The following is a 17,250-nucleotide window of genomic DNA, read 5'->3' as shown; positions in this document are numbered from 1 at the left end:
AACAGGCTGCCCAGCAAGGCTGTGAATGCCCTGGTCCCTGGAGGTGGTTCAAGGCCAGGTTGGGATGGGGGCGTCTGGGCAGCCTGGTCTAGTGTTAAATTGCCTGTGGTTGGGGGGATTGGAGATTCATGATCCTTGAGATCCCTTCCAACCCAGGCCATTCTATGATTCTTTGATAATCAGAATAAATCAAATAAAACCTACAGTGAGTTCACATTAAATATGAAAGATGAAATTGGTGGCTGGCAACCCTGCCCACAGTAGGGGGGCTGGAACGAGATGATCTTTGAGGTCCCTTCCAACTTAAGCCATCCTATGATTAAATTTGAAAGGCTTCTTCTGTTTTGTCTAACAGGTGTCTTTGGGAATGATGCCCTAGAAAAAAGAGTAAGTAAGAGAACAGGTGCATTGCCCCGGAAACCAGAGTTCTAACTTCCAAAAATATACAGCAGAAAAAACACTTTCATAACAGAAAGTAACAGAAAACTTACAGAAATTATCACTAGACTAAGACCATAAAGGAAGCACTTCACATGGGGTGAGGGGGATGTAAGAGGGGGAAACTTGTGAAAATAGTTAATCATGAAAACTAATGCAGACTTGTTTATTTTCACTGTAAAAATATTTGCTGTATTCATGCAGTGCCTTTGACCTATAAACATATTTTTACAGTGGAAATAGCTCTGTTTTCCTGGTAACTCTACCAGAACCTCTACAAGCTTCTCCTGCTTGCTCCACAGAGCTAAACACTGGCCCCTGCAAAAATAAGTAGGCATAGATTTCTTTGTTGCGCAGACAGGGAAAAAATAAAAAAACAAAGTGGAAACAAAAAAATACATCTGCCACATTTCCCACAACCTCTCTGTACTTTGACAATATGACAGTTATTACCCTATGAACCAGCATTAACACAAATCCAAGTGCACCCCTGGACACAGGATTATTGGTTAGATTGTGCTCTTGAGCAGATATCAGATATTATGAAAACTACCATTTCAGGGGAAGAATCTAAAGGACATAAAAATGAATGCGCATTCTGAGGAGTAATGAAGAGCTCAAGCAGTCAACTATACAGAACAGAGGAATTTTACGAATTTTACATTAAAGAAAAGTATATAACCATTATTAAAGACCATCAACAGGCAAACACATAGTCATTCTAATTTCTGATAAGCATTTGCCTTCATTTACAGCAGGGTAGTAATCTCCTTTAGTCTATCTAAACCAAAGAGATGCAGCAGTCCTCAAATTTATCCCGTTGTGAAACAATGTTTAATGCAACTTTCCTCTAATCTCAATTTCACATTTAAGGCAAATGCTCAATATGAGTCATACTGAAATCAATTTTGGCCTCAGCACGAACAGAAGTTAAACGGATTAATGCACTTCTGTTCTGTGCATGAAGGCTTAGACTTTCAGTGGGTGCATAAACATACAGCAAGCTACCAAAAACTAAGACATTAACAAACATTTTTATCTTGACATATTTTTTTATGTATTTTATACATATATTTACTCTTTCATTTAAAATTCACTGGAACAGTTGCTGTATATGATTGCAGGATGCAACCAAGTTAACATTCTATCTTCTGAATATTGATTCTTGTAGCACATATGTGAGTTTTGTATAGAAGATGATAATCATAATGATTATCATAATTATGCACAGGAATTGCTTTCCACTGGGTAACAGTTTTCTACAGGAATGAAGAAGATAGCTCACTCAGGTCATCATCTTATGACAGTATTTATAAGACAACGGAAGAAAAATCCCTCCTTTCTATTTCTGCAGCTCCTGGATTAAACCTTTCTCAATCTGCTCTGAAGCTACAAAATCATACAGAATCTCTATCCTTGAGTTTGTCCCTGCTAGAGAACAAATACACTTCTGCTTCTACTAGCCTGATGATTCTGCAAAGTCATGCTGTTCAGTCCCACTCTGGAGGTACTATGAGACCATGTCAGGTCCACCGTGTTTGCAGTATCAATAGAGACCATTCGACAAAAGTTTGAAAAAAATACTGGAATTAGATAGTTAACATCAGTACGTGAACAGCTACGTGCAGTTCAAGAACTTCTTTCACTTAAAAATAAAATAAAATCAAGCTGCTTGTGCTGGGATGATTTTATGTTTTCATCCTGTTATTCTTTCAATTTATTGTCTCATTCTTTTTAATTCCCTCTCCCTATGCATTTTAACATTTCAGATTCATCTACTGAAATCTTTTCATTAGCCAAATGTACATATTATCAATTATCTTCACTAAGGTGCTTTCATTCTTTCTCAGCCAAAGGAGGGTATATAGAGTTGTTTCAAGGAAAATGACCAGATGCTTTTGGACACTTTGCTATAGCTTAACTATCCAATTCTCAAATTTCCAAGGCTCATCTTTTAAAAAAACAAACAAGTTATGCGACAGTGACTGAAATAGTCAGTGATTAGCCTGAGTACCATTTAGCTTGCATAATGACAAATAATGCTGTTTGTAAGCACTGATAAATAGCAAATGCAGAACCACCAGAGGATCACAACAACAGACTTTTCCTAGTAATTTTTTTAATAGAAAAGGCTTAAATATCTGGAGCTGTACTGTGCTCGTTCCTGTTTGCATTGTTATGTAATAGAGATTAGCATCGGGAAAGGTCGGCAGAAAGCAACAGACTAATTGAGAGAATTTTTTTAAAAAAAGTTAAAGAACATGCAGTTTTTGAAAGTGAAGAAAGTAAATATGACCTTACAAAGTCTGGTAAAATTCTGCAGGAATCAGAAACGAAAGAGAATGACAAAACTACTTGATCTTTTCATCAGGAGAAGAACCAGTGGCATAATCTCAAACTAACTAAAGGTCAAGCCCTTGAGGAATATCCCACATCCAGAGAGTAGTTAACTGAAGTAAGTTATGTGCATTTATTTTAGTGTCTGAATGATTTACATAGATGCAGACACATTTATTTCCTCCTTTATTTCCCACCAGAATCATAGTGGAAATACACTCTTTTTTTTGTTGTTAGTGAAAACTGAGATGAACTTCGGTAAAAGTTAGAGGATTTCACTAAGAAACCTGTCTCTGACTTAAGAATGTTTCAAGGGTATGTTTAGGTATGTTTATCTCTGGAGATAAAACCAACAGTATTATTTATTAATCTTGGGTCTGAGTGCCTTAGTCCTGATTTGGGACTCTACAGATTTTAATTCAAGAATAGAATATTTTTGTGATGGGAAACAGGTACTCTACATCTTTTTGGGCCTGCTACATAAAAATTTAACTCCTTGCAGAAAAAAGCATCACAGATTACTAGATTAAGTCCATTTTAAAAGAGTATTCAACAAATGTTTTGAAAAACGCCCCAAATACTAAACATCTGAAGGTAGGAATATTAACAGAGGAAGCGTTCCAATGCTTCCCAGTTATACTTGCAATCAAACTTAACAACAAGAACTAACCTCAACTGGAAGATTTAGGCACCTTTAGAGTTCTTTGAAAAACTGCATACAGCATTTATTATTTGATGCTTATCTATGCACTGGTCAAATTACTTCTGTGAATATAATGGTCAGGGCTAAACAAAGCATGGGTATGAACAAGAAAGAAAATACACTCTCTTCTACCTGTCGTGCTTTATGTGCTGTCTCAATGCCATGATTTCTTAGACAGCTTAAAGCCCTTGTATCTGGGGAGCGCCCCACGTTCCAGTCTGAAACAGCAGCACTGTCTGTCATCCACTGCAAGAACAAAACAAATACATACACACATTTAAAGAAAATTAAAGTACAGTACCTGCCTGGCAATATGATTCATGGTAATGCCATGCTTCTTCATGCAAGTCTGTCCTCGATAGTCAGGAGGGTTTCCTATTTCATAGGTAGATGTCGCTGCACTGTCTATCCTCCACTACAGAAAAACAAATTTATGTTTTTATGTTTCCTTTCTCACTTCTTACATTTGTACTAACTGGATAGAATACAGTTATTTCATAGGCAGGAACAGAAATAAACAGCTTACCTTATTTTCAACTTTTTCATCAGTTACAAGTTTTCTAAAAACTGCTTCAGCTATTGGAGAGCGGCATATGTTTCCTACAGAAACAGGAAATCAAAGTTAAAAACAATTTCAGTAATTGTGTGGACTTGTCAGCACAGCTCAGATGAAAGTATTTTTTTTTATTTGGATAGAATGTGGATTGCTTATTACAACCCAGAAGATTCTGCAAAAGTGGAAACGCAATATCCATCTGTGTCCTGAAATGCATATTATTAAATGAGAATGTACAATTTGCTAAAATAAGTAGGAAGGCAACTCTTCCCATACAAAGGCTCCCTGATTGGGAAAGATCAAGAAAAATTACAAATGTTAAATGGGAGCAAATATTCTTCCTACATGCTAGTAAATTTCAGCTAATGCTTTACTCTATAAATACTTGCCTCGAGTATTTACATTATTACCTACCTACTAACAGAAAACTTTTGGACAATTCCAAAACACTACTATGGAACCAACATAGAGCAAAGGCTGAACAATGCGCGTGCATCCTGATCACTGAAGGGAAGTAACTGTATGTCAAAATGTACCCTTATCAAAAATAGCTTCCAAATACTAAGAGCACACCAACTCCCCAACCTCAGAAGAGAATTCAATTACACAGAACTGAATCACAGAACTGCAGAGGTTGGAAGGGACCTCCAGAAATCATCAAGTTCAACCCTCCTGCCAAAGCAGGCCCCTACAGCAGGCTGCACAGGTAGGGGCGTCAGGTAGGTCTTGAATATCTCCAGAGAAGGGGACTCCACAACCCCCTGGGCAGCATATTCCAGTGCTCCATCACACTCACCGTGAAGAAGTTCTTTTGCCATATTGGTGCAGAACTTCCTATGCTTCAGTTTATCATTTCCCCTTGTCCTGTCCCCAAAAACCACTGAAAAGAGGTTGGCCATGTCTCTTTGCCTCCCACACTTAAGACATTTACAAACATTAGTAAGATCCCTATGTTTATGAACATTCAGGAAAAGAAGTATTCCAGATGTTTGTGGGTTTTGGGGTCCAAAATATGGCTGATTAGTAATGAAAAGTAACTGATAGCAAAGCTGAAGTACCATCAATCAGCCAACAGTCAAGGTTGTTTACTGTATAAATACATAATGAGTCTTGCCTTCAAACAGCCTCCGACTACACTAGCCACTTGATCTGACATTTTCAGCAAGATCTATTTCAACAGTGAATAGTGCCAATTAAGAACTAGAAATAATAGGTCTATAGTATTTCTGCTCCACTGCTAAACCTGTATATAACTAGGTCATGCATTCAAGGTCAATCTTCTGGACCTGCATGCAAAAATATATACTCTTTGGGGAAAAAAAAAAAAAACAACTACAAATACCTCAACAGCAAATAAATAAATCTACTAAACTGTCACTCAAACCGTCAGCATCTTTTCATCCTATATCTATTCTCCTTTCACATGAGAAACATTTATAGCTGACGCATTATCCACATGCACAATACGAACCTCCACTTTCCACCAAACAGAACGTATGACTTTATTCACTTCTGATTTTTGATAAGTATAAAATACCACAAATGGCAGAAGTCAATTCTACATCTTTAAAAAAAAAATCACCAAGATCACCATTCTGCTACAAATGAAATTCTTTCCAGATTTCAAACAGTAATGAAATGCCCACAGATAGAACTAAATTGCTGGCAGCAAGACATTCACAGACCAAGTACTTAGCAAAATATCAAACTAAAGATTTCACTGCTGAAGAGGAAGAAACTGCTATGGTCCGAGCATTTAATAAGTTGCTGTCAATCATGCCAACTACTGAAAAAACAAGTGGGGAAACGAGTCACATAGGTATGAGTTTCAGAGAACATCAAATCATTAAATGGGCAAAAGCAACTGGCTAACCACTGGGAAAACAACTGTGCTGCAACACAAAATGAATTTTGATGGCAGCAGATCTTTTTCCAGGAGAAAACATACTATTTCCTTTACTTGAAACTAGTTTACTCAAAGAAACTAAAAAATAGGTTTTGAAAGAATAAATAAAAGAGGAAAAAGATTTTTATTCATAAAATGAGACAAGATATTAATATTTATTATAAAAAATGTTAAGGAACGTAGTAAGTTAAAAATTGCTTCTTTAATTGAATGAATTAAATAGTATCATTTTAATAGGAAACAGATAGAATGTGTAATATACATCATAAGAAAGAAAAGAACCTTCAAGCCAGTGAGTCTAGTCCTCTCATATCGCAGGCATTTACAGCATCACTTCTCTCATTAAATCATCAGGCTCTCTTTTAAAAGCATTGCCTATCTTAAAGGATACTCCAGAAACTCATTTCTTGTGAGTAACGAGAAACATTCAAATTCCCACTTAGTATTTATTCATGGAAGTCAATGCTTATCTGATCTTGGTTAACATCACCCTGTAACTTAAAAATCTTCCTTTCCTTCAACAGATACAGAACCCTTGTCAAGCACAGTTAAGCTAAACTAACCAAGCTTCTAGTTTCCTTAAGAAATGAATTTAGCCTTACCTAATCACTACAGTTAAGCCAATTTATTTAAATTCAATAAATTTGAATTCTGAATTCCTGAATACTCACAAATAAAACCAAAGGATATATTCCAGGAAAAAATTTACAAAAAAAGTTCCAAAATATTTATATAGCTCTTTTGAAAATAACCTAAGATGACTTCCTATGACCATATATGGCTCCTTCATTCATCAAATTTATGATCGCAATCTCATACTTCTAATTTGCCTGTCTTTTTTCTCTTCCTTCAAACTACCTTTAAGTCTTGTTTCTAAACTTAAATTCTGTTTCCATTACACCAGCTGTTGAGGCCATCTACTTCCTGTACATTATTCTCTGTGTGAATAATATTACACAACTCTGAATGAACAGTAAACTTCATTATTACACTTAATACTTTATTAATAATTAACATAACATTACTAGTCCTAATTAATTAACTAGCTAACTAACTTCAATTGCACAATCAGTAGTGGAACCTTTTGTTGAACACCTTTATAGTCATGCTTTCTCACTCATTTTCTAGAAACAAGAGGTCTACGATGGTTATCAAAACCAATGTTGGGTATCTGAGTTCTTATTCCAGACCATGCATTATTCTTGATTTACTCCTGAACAGAAATATAAGTGTCATTTATCTCAACATGAAAGACAACCCAATTGCCTTTCAGGCTCAGGTTCACAGCTCATCTCCACATACTGCTGATCTTGTCATCCACTCAGTCTTCCAATCTGTTTCGTATTTTCATTGTTCATTATTCAGCTCTCTAACTCTTTCACACTCTTTGTCTTCCCAAATGACAACAGATGCTCCTCTCTTCTGTTAGAAACAGCAGAGGGAATAACAAAGGAGAAAGTTTTACCAGCTTTCATTCTCTCACATTTAAAAACATGCTTTCAACTCCCAGCATGGTCAGTTCACCTAAGTCACTATCATACTGCTTCCTACTGTAATTTGCATCATTCAGTAACTTACCATCTGTCCCCTTCATCAGCAAGCATCTAAAATTTAACTACTCTCTGCCGCTACGTACTCAAATTCCTGTCTGAATTTCAGGGTTCCCTGTGTCTTATTTGTGCTCAAGTCTACCTGAAGACACTTCACGTTCAATTGGATATGTAAATATACAGCTACTCTGTCACGTTCTATATGTGGGGACAGGAGAGTGACTAAGACTGGCAAAACGCCTCAGTATGGATTAAGGTAAAATAACAGTCAAGAACCATAAGTGAACTTTCATGGGTGATTTCTATGGAACAGTTATTCGGCAGTGGCCCGCTCACAATTACGTCTGACTAAGCTGTGCAGTTTTCTGGGAGTGACTGCAGGGCCTACCATTAGAAACAAAAATCCACACAACATTATAAGATCGGTATTTATGAGCCATCTTCCCTTCCCCATGAGTCCAAAAGATTTCAGCAGCAATGCCATCCACAATCTGGGGCTGAGTCTGCGGGGCCAGATACTTTGCCTGTGGTGCATTGGTACAGGTCTCCCTCGGGCACTTCCTGCTGCACTTCATCAGTGGTCCAGCTCTTTTGTTGGTCTGGGCCATGTGTGACTGGAATGCCACAGGATAGTGCAGTTTTCAGGTCTATAAAAGAGTCATTACATTGGTCATCTTTCTTCTGATAACCATAATTAGGGTATTCCCAACAAATACACATATCTCAAATGAAGGTTCTTATTTCTGGAATGTACCAAGTTTCTAGAAGGTCACCTGTGCCTGTTGAACAATTTAACATACGGGAACAATTTAGCAGGGATACCTCTGGTTTTTCATTATTTTGAGGAACACTCCCTCACTTATGATCCAGTTTCCAGCATAGTTTTTCTCCAGTGGGAAGCAAAGCAATATTGTCCATACAGTCACCCTTTTCAACTTCTCAGTGAAGGTTTTCTCCACTGAAGAGAATAGAAGTTGATGACAGAGGGCTTTTTAAGTCAAGTATTTGTTTCAGGGACCAGACCCATTCATACTTGGTATGATTGATGGGGTGCGTGGTACCTGGCCTGCTAGGAATTTGTATACACCAGTTTGCATCCCAGTGTAAATTATATTCGTATTCAAAGTATCTACCCTCATGAGGAGAACCCCACCATGGCACAATGGTGCAAGGAATAGAGGTGGTATTTTCCCACATTACGGTCAAGTTAACTATCAGTGATCGATAACACGTTTGATTCTATAACTGATTCCAAGCAGAATTGCTTGGGATTTGATACAAGGCTCTTTCACGCTTTACCCAGGTCTCGTTTCTCACCCACGGCTGCCCTTCCTTCTGATTAAGAAAAGGGGATGTGACCACTTCCCGTGCAGCGTTTCCCTCTGTTAAGATTATCCAGTTCTTTTGTCAATACCCCCCCAAAATTTACCCAAATCAGAGTGAATTTAATACCTTCAAACATGGAATCAGGGAGGGCAACACATATCCCTTGATTTGTGTAATTCCAGATACGCATAAATCCTTGTATCAATTCCCAAGCTAGGCTGGAAGATTCCCCCAGCGATCCTATTATTCCAATGCTAACTGTGAAAAAGCAAATTTTTCAATCAATTTTTCCTTAGTAAACTACAAAAAAAAAAGCCAAATAAAATTAAGCCAATCCATTCAATGACAGAAAATGTAAGTCCCACAACAGGTTTCTATCAACCTGAAAGATAGGTAATATATTAAAAGCAAATGGTTTAAAAGATGGAACATGCCTTCAGGTAAGGACCCAACGGTCCTTCCCATGTGCATCAGTGGCAACTCAAGCATAAAGATTAAGGGGAGTTCTTAAGGTCAGTGGTACTACCATTGGCACGTCCATTAGGATAATGTTTTCCTTTCCCAGGATGCAGGGATGGGGTTTTAGGGCAGAATGCAACGAGGCACAGGCAGCCATTAACTCCACAATGGCTGTTAACCTTTGTTATTGTGTTGGTCACCTGCTGTACACATCTAGGCTCAAGGGACCTTAAAACCAGTTTCAAGAAGCCACTAGTACATTCAACAATACCACCGTGTATGCCTGGAGATAGCATGGAGTACACAAAATTCACTGGGTCCCTTCATCCTGTGCCCACTCTTGAACCACTGCACAGTAAAGATGCTTCTGTTATCCAACTGAATGGACTTACCTTCAGGCAAATAGCTAAACCACAATTTCAAACTCCTGATAGTATTATCGCTTGTTGCCTGCCAGACTGCCTGAGTCTGGGTTAGTTGTGACGTTATCTCAACTGATTTTAAGACCTTAGAAGGTCATCTAAAAATTACGGACTATTGCAATATGATCTTTCTGTATCACTAGGTTAACCACAAAATGTCCTTTTCCCAGTCTGAATAATGTTTCTCTCCATCTTTGAAGATGTGAATAGAACCCAAAAGGCCTGCAGGCTCACTCTGCCACATATGTGTTTGATGATCTAAATGGAGTTTTGCAATCAATAATGTGGAACAGATCAGTTGGGTGTAATGGCTCAAGAGCCTGGTATACTCTGCTTCAACAGTTATCAACTTTAAGGCCTCCTCGTGAATGGAGGTTCATTCCCAGCTGGCACTTGTAGAAGTTAAATCAGATAAGGAATAGGCTATGATGGAAAAATCTCATGTGTCCTCCAAAATACTAATAAGCCTTGAGCATGCAGTAACTCTTTCTTATTTTTCATCATTTTCACCTGTTCAAAGGGAACATATTGTTCCTCCCCTCCATCAGATGCCAAAAAACTTTACTTCCGAAGATAGAAGTTCTACCGTCTGTTGGAATTTGAAGTACTACTTCAGTTGGACTCCTGAACAATATATCATCCATACACTGGTATACTCAGATTTCCTCTTTTGTGAGTAATTTGTACAAGTTTTTGTGATAATGCATTGTGAGCCACACTTGGCAAATGGCAATATCCCTGAAGGAGACATGTAAAAGTAAATTACATGCCTTCCCAGGTGAAGGCAAGATGCTCTCTATCTGCTTCCCATAAGTGGAACAAAAAACCCACATATTTCACACCAATGGTTGCTAGAAGCTGATGAGCTTGCTCCTGTATGGTTACAACCAGTTTGGCTATGCTAAGTACCATGGCAGTTAAGGGGCCTGCATTAGCATTCAGCCTGCATTAATCAATGGCCAGTCACTATTTCCCATTATGTTTAAGGACCAGCCATACCAGGGAACTGTAGGCAGTGTGCACTGGGACAATTACTTCCTTTTCCCTTAATTCTGGTATCACTGGGGTGACTCTCCTTATGCTTTCAGAGGAAGGGGGTATGGTTGTACATTCACTATCTTAGAGGAGAGCAATTTGGGTGCATTTTGGAGCAGTTGCATAGATGCGGTGGAGAGATCAAATATCCACTGCTTTCCTTCCATTCTAACCACACACGCCCCAGGATGTTTGTCAGCAAAGCTCCTAATATCATAATAGTGTCAGTTGCGGTTTCATCTCCAGGCAACCAACATTTAACCTGAGCAGTCAATTGAGGTTCAGAATTCACAAATACATCTGTAATGCTTATCTGTTTTTTTTATGAGCAACTACGCCATTGCAGTTATCGACATCAGTCCTAAATGCTAATACTTGATAATCCCTGCCTACTAGAAACATTAACTGAGGTTTTAAGGAGACCAAGGGGAAAAGTAATCAGCAAGTCTCCCTCATCACTTTCTGTGAGGCTCTGTAAGTGAATTGTGAATTCAACAGCTGATCCCCAGCTCACTTACTGGGGACAGCAAACCTTGTTTCCCATCCTAAGATAAGTCCTTTTCACATGCAGTAGGCATCTCAAAGGCAGTTAATGTTACATCATTTAGTCAGGGCTCCTTCCTTCTACTTTCCACAAGGGGTTCTGCTCACTGCTTGGGTGCACTGTCGTTTACCTTGCCATACTCAGATAAGGCTTTCTAATGCTGCTGTAGACAGGGATGAAATCTTGAGGGACCCCTTTCTCCATTCTTTCAGCCCATAATATACTTCTCCTTGCACCCAGAGGATAGGGAGGGGGACAGTTTTCCTGTTGTTCTACTCTTCTGATGGCAAGGTTAGAAATAGTAACTCCACCCCTAAAACACACTCTCCCACCATAATTTATTAACTCTTAGGGTATTTCTCCACATGTCACAGGTTCTCCTTGTTGGGCCCCATCTCCCTCCTCACTGAGCAAATGCATCCCACAAACGGTCTTGTAACTATATTGCATATAATTTCAAATAATCAGGTAGACCTCAACTCAGGAGAGTCATTCCATTGGGATTAACAACTGATAACATCTGGGAAGGCTGCTGACAGACTGAACATCCATCACGTATTAAATGAACACAAGCTGCCTTCTGCAAACTTCTGGTCAAAGTTTATAGTTGAGGTCTCAGTACACGCTGGATCCCTCTTTCTAAGGGGTCCAATCCTCCTGCCCCATAGGCAACTCATCCTGTTGAAGACCACAGCTCTGCTGGGTCATCAGTAGTTAAGAAAATTCCAGGCCCCAAGCCTCACCCTCTGCTAATAAAACTCAATCACTACTGGTCAGTGACACCTTCTACCTCAGTCTCAAGCTAGTGTATTTTTCCCAGGTTTTCAAAATTCCAGCCAACATGAATAGCACCATTCAGGTAATAACGTGCAGGCGTCTCCTACTTTGGCCATTATCAGTAGTCTCCATTTTAATTAACAGCCTCATCACTGCTTCTGCATTCTCAGGATAAAATATCTCCCAACTCATTTTAAACTACTTAATTGGGCATACAGGCTTTAAATCCAACCTCCATTTGTCAATTGATTTATCAAGGCTTGAAAATTCTTATTCACTATCTGGAACAGAATCGAGGTCTGTCCTACTTGGAGCTCCCTTCCTCTAATTTGGACTGAAAAATTTCATCTGTCCAATGCATATGACAGAGCCACAGGGAGTTGCTGAGTGGTATTACATTCAGTGGTTAGTTGGCTCTGCTGGGTTTTTATTTGTTCTTGCAAGGATTTAACAGTAGTTTGTTATCAGTACCTCCCCTTCCAGGCCTTCAATAATGCTGCTCCCAATGCAGTATACACTACGGCTTTTCCTTTTTCTGGCCACACTTTTCATTCTTTCACATGCGTTGTAATCCTATCTGCCACAACATTTGGATCGTGTCTAATAATATCACAGAATCATATAGACTCATAGAATGGCCTGGATTGAAAAGGACCACAATGATCATCTAGTTTCAACCCCCCTGCTAGGTGCAGGGTCACCAACCACTAGACCAGGCTGCCCAGAGCCACATCCAGCCTGGCCTTGAATATAAATATGGGCCCATGCTATTCCTAAGGAGGTGAGGCAAACATCGTATTACTTCAATTTTTCAAAAACAGGGGAGCAGTTAAGCACTACCATTTCCTGGGCAGCCACAGCTTCCCACTGCCTGTACCTCTCCCGGCTTATAGCTGAGAAGCCAATTCCCAGCTCTCTTCACTCACAACTACTGGGAAGAGTGTTGGTGCTAAGGGATACCTTTCAACACTGAGGCGATCCTGTCTGTGACACCAACTAATATATCACATCCCACCTGTGGGGAGGGGAGACTGACTGAGATTTGCATATTTCCTCAAAATGGATTAAGGTAGCACTCAAGGTCCATGCATAAACATCAAGTAGAATGGGAGGTTTCTACAGAACAGTTATCCTGTTCTGACACTGGCCTTCTCACAGCTACATCTGCCTAAGCTCTGTGGTTGTATGGGAAATCAAAGTAAGCCTTGTCTCAGCAACTTCAAGAGAAGAAAAGAGAGAAAGAGAGACATAACACCAGTCTTGGATCCAGGATCAGATCAGTAAAAGGGGTTGTTTGGGGAAGAGAGAGTCCATCCCATGAGCCCCTACTTACACATCCCCAATTCCTGGGCTTCTGGAACATTGCTCCAGTTCCAGGATTGGTTAAGACATCAGGCAAATCAAAATGATACCAGGCCCCTCCCTATGACTTGACCGTTTCTGGACCTTCTCTTATTTCAGTTCCAGAAGTGGCTGAGATACCACTTACATTAAGTGACACTAGCTTCTTCCCTGTGCCTCAACTGTCTCTTGGGGCATTGTCTAAAGCTCACAGTACAGTCACTTAGGACTCATCCCTTACATGCCTGAATGACTTAACTGCCACACATTCCCCTCACTGCCAAAACACAGTAAGATTTCTGTCAGAAGTTGAACACCAGCATACAATTGAACAAGTCTAAGTAGAACTCAATTTTAGCTTAGGATACCTTAAAGATGTTTATAGGAGAGCTAGGTCTCAAAGTCCCTAGACAAAAATGGTTTAGACAGTTTAATCCAGGTCAATAATGATATCACTTGCCAGGATTCATGGTAATCAGGCCATCAGCTAACTAACTGAATGTTCACACTTCAAACATCTGTCCTTGTAGCAAGATTAATTATTCTCAGTTATTACTTACAGGGTCATTATGCCTTTCTCGGCAAACTTAAAGCTTCCCATTCTCTTTTTCTCCAAAAATATATTTATGTCTTGTTGTCAGCTTGCCCCTGTTGATGTCAGAACCCTTGTTCTGGCAGCTGTTTATGAAGAACACAGAATCACCGAATCTGTTGGAAAAGGTTGGAAAAGACCTACAAGATCATCCAGTCCAACCATCCACCTATCACCAATAGAACTCACTAGAACATGTCCCTCAGCACAATATCCAAATGTTCCTTGAACACCTCCAGGGTCAGTGACTCCACCACCTCCCTGGGCAGCCCATTCCACTGCCTGACCATCCTTTCAGAAAAGTAGTATTTCCTAACGTCCAGCCTAAATCTCCCCTGGCACAGCTTGAAGCAATTCCCTCTAGTCCTATCACCAGTTACACAAGAGAAGAGGCCGACCCCCCAGCTCACTACAACCTCCCTTCAGGTACTTACAGAGAGCAATAAGGTCTCCCCTGAGCCTCCTCTTCCCCAGACTAAACAATCCCAGCTCCTTCAGCCGCTCCTCCTTCAGCCTGTGCTCCAGACCCCTCACCAGCTTTGTTGCCCTTCTTTGAATCTGCTCCAGGGCCTCAAAGTCTTTCTTGCAGTGAGGGGCTCAAAACTGGACACAGTACTCGAGGTGTAGCCTCACCAGAGCTGAGTACAGGGGGACAATCACTCCCCTGTTCCTGCTGGCAACACTGTTTCTGATGTAAGCCAGGATGCTATTGGCCTTCTTGGCCACCTGGGCACACTGACTGGCTCATGTTCAGCCGAGCATCAATCAATACCCACAGGTCCATTTATTCTACACAGGTCTTCCAGCAACTCTGCCCCAAGCCTGACAAGGGGGTTGTAGTGGCCAAAGCACAGGACCTGGCATTTGGTCTTGTTAAACCTCATACCACTGGCTTCAGCCCAGCTATCCAGCCTGTCCAATCCCTTCAAAGGGCCTCGGTACCCCCAGGCACATAGGACACTTCCAGCCAACTTGGTGTCATAAATGTCTTGGTGCCTCTTCAAGAGCTACTGCTTTCCTATTGGCCACATTTAAAAGCAAATACTGTGGATTGTGAAAACTGAACCAGAAAGCTTAAATCGCTCTAACTATAGCATAGTTTTCTCATAGCCAATATATCTACTATATCATTTTAGAAAAGATTTTATGCAATCTCTGATGGCAACATTCACACTCAATAGTTCTCAGCAAACATAACTTCTTGAGAACGCTACCAAAATCACTCTGTTTTATTATTTATACAGCAACTGTTCTTCCACATACGGAGATCAGTAAGCCAGCTCCCAGTCTAAGATGCCCATACAGCCTTTTACGTTACAGTGGACAAGACAGGAAAGAGGCTTACTTACATAACATGGCATCATTCTAAGTTCATTTCTAGAGCTCAAGCATTAATTAGGTAAGTTGCATAAGTGTAAAAACAGAAAAGTAATTTCTTGTTCAACTCCAATTTAAATCATTTCTTTGCCTTAAATGAATGAAAAATATTTCCTGGTGTCTTTTCATACACTGTAATTAAATATGCTCCTAGATGCTCAGTTTATTTCTTAGTGATAAGGAACTCCTATGATTAATGTAATTATCTACATTAACTAGATTATATTTTACTGTGTATTGAATAACTGCTTATCTCATTACAAAAAAAGACCCAACACAGTAAACGGATACTTCTGTAATAGGCTTCTTTCAAAATAATGCAGAAAGAAAATGTGTTTCTTCATGAAGGCACGATCTTTTGGGGATCAGTTCTCCCTGAATGTGGGAGAACATCTGCATTAATATGCTTCATTAAAAAGCAAAGACCACTACAGGTAAATGCAGTTCCAGATACCTATTTAGTAGTGCTCTTTTCAGCAACAACAATAGGTTATTCTAATCAAAAGTCGGAGGAAAAAAAAAATCTATTAAGATGCCTGTATCAGAGTATCAGTTTCCAAGAATAATTAGAAAATATTAAGCAAACTTACAGTGGAAGGAGGTACAGATTACCTTCAAATCTTAACATGTACTTGACCAGAAAAAAAGTGCTTTTCATGTTTAGTAGCTCTTACATCACATGCCATGTACAATTAGGTTTTGTTTTGTTTTTTTTAAATAACCTGGGAGCATAGAAGAGGAAATTCAAAGATATTTATATTTATTTTAAAAAATTAGTGTCAGAAACATCAGTCCTTTGTAATTTCTTCATCCTTGGCTCAAATTCAATATCATAGTTCAATCCACATCTAAACTACCTTTCATTGATAACAGTTTCTCAGCTAGATTAGGAACTTGATACAGTGCAAATCACCATCATGGATGTAAAGACCCATGCATACATATAAATTGTTTCGTGATGAATGCCATTGCCTCCAGAGCACACTATTTGGAGAGAAGGATGCACGTTAGATGTTTTTACACAGAGATGTTTGTCCAGACCACAGGCTCCCAAACATACAGCAACCGATCGTTTCTTATCTAAAGAACTTCTTCCCCAGGTTATTATTACGGTTGGTTTTACTGTAAGGGAAACACTAGAACATATTTCATAAAAGTATACTCTTCCTTTGCTACTCAACTCATTTCATTTTCTCTTATTACACAGATAAACAGCTTAAAAAGTATCAACCAGTGCTTTTGTAACAAAACTGTCAAAACATCAAGGACTTATAGGGATCACCTCTCACCATGTCAGACTAAAACAATCAGGGAACAGACAACGTTAGAACCGCATGAGATCAGTGAGGCACACAGCTTGCCATCCCCACCAGGGAGTAGAAGCTTTGAGAATACACCAAACAGAGCACAGCCATGCAGTCAGGTTAGCTATCGGCTGGTTGCAGGGGAGCAGAAATAATCAATTTATCAGCAGCAAACTGTAATGAGTTTCAGGAAAGCAACCAAACCCTTTCTGATCCCTTCATGCTTCTGTTTTCCTAACTTCTCATGATGTGTAATCCACAACTTCAAGCACGTGCATGTATTCATTTATTTAGTTCAAAAGCCTGCTGTCTTTACTTCTCTTCGTGGGCCGCTCTCCAGATGACGGCCAGGACCGCACCGCACAACGTGCCTTCCGCCCTCCCCCGGGCTGCTCTTCCTAGCCGAGCTGCTCACAGCACCGCGCTCACACTCAGATGACTCAGCGCACTCTCAGTCCCCACAACAACTTCACGCTTACCGACACCGCGTTTCACCCGTTATTCCCTACCGATAACCTCGATCTACACAGCGGCAGCACTGTGCCCGCGGCAAGAAGCGGATGGCACCCGCTTCTTCCGGCCG

The 17,250-nt window shown here is 39.8% G+C and overlaps 2 protein-coding genes across 2 annotated transcripts in view; one reads left to right on the top strand and one right to left on the bottom strand.

Annotated features, from left to right (window-relative positions):
* Nucleotides 1–4,091, bottom strand: part of ACP1 (acid phosphatase 1) — a gene marked incomplete at its 5' end in the record, with an annotated part of 9,288 nt that extends 5,197 nt beyond the window's left edge. The window contains 2 exons of the mRNA XM_031552257.1: nucleotides 3,780–3,893; nucleotides 4,005–4,091. Of these exons, the coding sequence (XP_031408117.1) occupies nucleotides 3,780–3,893; nucleotides 4,005–4,091 (201 nt within the window). The remainder of the gene's footprint in view (nucleotides 1–3,779; nucleotides 3,894–4,004) is intronic.
* Nucleotides 4,092–5,672: 1,581 nt separating this feature from the next.
* The window catches only part of SH3YL1 (SH3 and SYLF domain containing 1), a 54,170-nt gene continuing 42,592 nt past the window's right edge, over nucleotides 5,673–17,250 (top strand). The window contains exon 1 of the mRNA XM_031552256.1: nucleotides 5,673–5,853. Coding sequence (XP_031408116.1) covers nucleotides 5,673–5,853 — 181 coding nt within the window. The remainder of the gene's footprint in view (nucleotides 5,854–17,250) is intronic.

This window comes from Meleagris gallopavo, chromosome 2 (genome assembly GCF_000146605.3).
Source record: "Meleagris gallopavo isolate NT-WF06-2002-E0010 breed Aviagen turkey brand Nicholas breeding stock chromosome 2, Turkey_5.1, whole genome shotgun sequence".
In the NCBI taxonomy this organism is placed as follows: domain Eukaryota; kingdom Metazoa; phylum Chordata; class Aves; order Galliformes; family Phasianidae; genus Meleagris; species Meleagris gallopavo.
This window is presented reverse-complemented; position numbering and strand designations above follow the sequence as displayed.